We start from the raw sequence: 3,143 nt of genomic DNA, 5'->3' as shown, positions 1-3,143 counted from the left end.
TGCTTGCAAGAATAAGGTCCTTTTAGACTGGGTTGGGGGGAGGTGACTATATGTTAGGAGATGAGGGGGTTAACTCTTTAGCATTTAAACCAATCATATTTGGCTGAAATATTTTATCCGTTTCATGTTCAAACCAGCCAGAGCTGGCCTCTTACACCTGTCTTACAGTGTCATTCTTAAAACAGACAATAGCATCTTTGAAATCTCAACGCTCTGAGATGATGCATGATTAATTCAAAGCAATGTGAATAAATAAGTATTACATTTGACAGAGTAATCTGAATCCGTAGGATTAAACCAGTCATATCCAGCCCAGATATTTTGTTTTATGCACAAATTGTCAAGATCTGACCTCTCACACGAACCTTACAATGCCATTCTAAAAATCAACCATCACATCATCGAAATCTCAAAGCTATAAGACTAAGTCAAAACAATGTCAATATATAAGGATTACATTTGACAGGGTAACTTGCATGCTAAAGGGGCAAGAAAAGGGGCCAGAATAGAACAGGTTTGTTGCTGTAGAAAAGCAACATTATAGACGAGAGGGTGGGTGAATGACCAGGGTGGAACTGGAAAGGGATAAAAATAGAGAAGATGAGGTACCAACATGGACCCACAAAATACAAGGTGAGTACAAGGTGGGGTGGGGACAGAACAAGGAATGTGGATGGGTAGAGGCTGTAAGGGTGTATGGGAGAGCGAGAGGTGGTTAAAGATGGGGGAATGAGCCACGGGGATGAATATGAGGAAGGAAAAGGTTTATATATCAAAACATACCAGTAATTCCTTCTGTTGCTCTTTTATGGTTGGAGGATCAATTCCAGGTGGCTCTTGAGAATATAGATTATCTCGCAGGTCTTTTATTGTTGTCTTCACCTCGTTACACATATCGTAGAACTTCGAGGACACCTGAACCACTTGGTTTAGCTGTCGGTCTCGTTCCAGTGCGGCAGAAGACACACTTTGTGCCAATCTTACTATTTCACCAACTTTAGCATTCATTTCTTCAACTAAACAATGAAAAATAAATAAAAACAGTAAAATTCAGTGATGGAATTTTGGAATTTCTATTTCAGCTGAGAGAAATTAAAACCTTTACTTCCCAACCACATGGTACCCGGTTCAGTCCCACTGCGTGGCACCTTGGGCAAGTGTATTCTACTATAGCTTCAGGCTGACCAAAGCCTTGAGTGGATTTGGTAAACAGAAACTCAAAGAAACCTGTTGTGTGTACATGTGTGTGTGTGTATTTGTCCCCCATCAATGCTTAACAACCAGTGTTGGTTTGTTTATACCCCTGTAACTTAGCAGTTTAGAAAAAATGTCCTGGGGTTGATTTGTGTGACTAAAACCTTTCAAAGCAGTACCCCAGCATGGCCACAGTCAAATGACTGAAACAAGTAAAAGAATATAAGATTTAACTTTACCATGCTCACATGGGTCAAATGAAATTTGCCAAGGAAGATTTTTCTATGGCTGGGTGCTCTTTCTGTCACCAACCCTCACTGGTATGAAAACAAAGCTCATTCACATCATCATTCAATGTCCACTTTTTCATGTCTGCATGGATCAGACACAGCTTATTTGAGGCAGATTTTCTTCAGTTGGATGCTCTTCCTGTTGCTCACCCTCATCGATTTCTGGGGAAATTTAATAACCCCCCCCCCCCATTGCTAGATATGTTCTCAAAGAATATTGGAAATGAATGGCATGCTTGTATAACAGTGACACTCATTTACAACTATTAGGTGATGTTAAGATGACACATGCATATAGACATACATACACACACATATGGTAATACACACATACACATATAGACACACACACACAGGCATACACACAGACATACATAGCCAAACACAAATATATATACACATAGACATACATACATACATACATGCAAACATACATACACACACACACATAGTGGGCCTCTTTCAGCTTTTGCCTACCAAATCCACCCACAAGACTAATCAACCCAGAGTTATAGTAGAAGACATTTGCCCAAGGTGCCACGTAGTGGGACTGAACCCAAGGCCACATGGTTGGGAAGCAAAATTCCTACTACAGTTACACCTATATCTATAGAAAATATAAAAAAAAAAAGTCTGTGAAAATCAGAGAAATGGAGACACAACATGGTAGAATGTATGACATGACACCAACATCATAAACACCACATGTGACCAACAGACCGTTTAATTCCTACAATCCACAAAATTATTTACAGATGCAGGCACATGAAAATGAACATGTAGCAACAGATTAAATTCCTGCATTAACAGGAAGTTATTATTAATACCACCACAAGAACTCATTACAAGATGTTACCACATTATAAGATGTTAACACCATATTGTACTGGTTTCATGTGGTAGCATTATCTAATCATTTCCTCTGAATTTTCTACATTAATGAGATTTCTGGTTACTGCTACATGTTGATATCACATGTGGCAAGGGAGAGTCAATTCCTACATTCAAACCAACAACCAAAGTGTCCTTACTTTCTGCTTGGTCTTCCACTCCTTGGTTGATTAGTCGGACGACAGACTGTTGGGCATTTTCGACATTAGATTGGTGTTTTTGGAGACGTTCCATGATCATCTGGAGAGAGAAAGACAGAAAGGAGAGTTCAGAGGAATTGCCTGACAATGACTAAAGGCATAAGACAATACAGCGCCGACTCGTGACTCAAACAATACAACACCGATTCGTGACTCAAACAATACAGCATCGACTCGTGACTCAAATACAGCACTGACTCGTGACTCAAATACAGCACCGACTCGTAACTCAAATACAGCACTGACTCATGACTCAATCAATATAGCGCCGACTCGTGACCCAAACAATAGTGCCAACTCGTGACTCAAACAATACAGCGCTGACTCGTGACTCAAACAATACAGCACTGACTCATGGCAAGTAATATGAACCAGATTTATTGTTATATTGCTTGAATAAGTCATAACTTATGAGTCAAGTAACATGGCACTCACTCATGAGTGTTGAGTTCATCACTTTGAGCCAGAGAAAAAAGACAATCCATGCAGTGGAAACACCCCTCCTCACCCTGCTCCAAAGAAGGTCAAGAGAAATGTGATATATATATATATATATATATATATATAT

At 39.6% G+C, this 3,143-nt stretch overlaps 1 protein-coding gene across 1 annotated transcript in view; it reads right to left on the bottom strand.

Moving 5' to 3' along the window:
- LOC106873493 (microtubule-actin cross-linking factor 1, isoforms 6/7) overlaps positions 1-3,143 on the bottom strand; it is a 102,508-nt gene that overhangs the window by 85,883 nt on the left and 13,482 nt on the right. The window contains exons 8-9 of the mRNA XM_052975688.1: positions 2,516-2,615; positions 784-1,016 (exon numbers count right to left, since the gene is read on the bottom strand). Of these exons, the coding sequence (XP_052831648.1) occupies positions 784-1,016; positions 2,516-2,615 (333 nt within the window). The remainder of the gene's footprint in view (positions 1-783; positions 1,017-2,515; positions 2,616-3,143) is intronic.

This window comes from Octopus bimaculoides, chromosome 22 (genome assembly GCF_001194135.2).
Source record: "Octopus bimaculoides isolate UCB-OBI-ISO-001 chromosome 22, ASM119413v2, whole genome shotgun sequence".
In the NCBI taxonomy this organism is placed as follows: Eukaryota; Metazoa; Mollusca; class Cephalopoda; order Octopoda; family Octopodidae; genus Octopus; species Octopus bimaculoides.
Note: the sequence above shows the minus strand (reverse complement) of the source record. Positions and strands in the feature narration are given on the sequence as shown.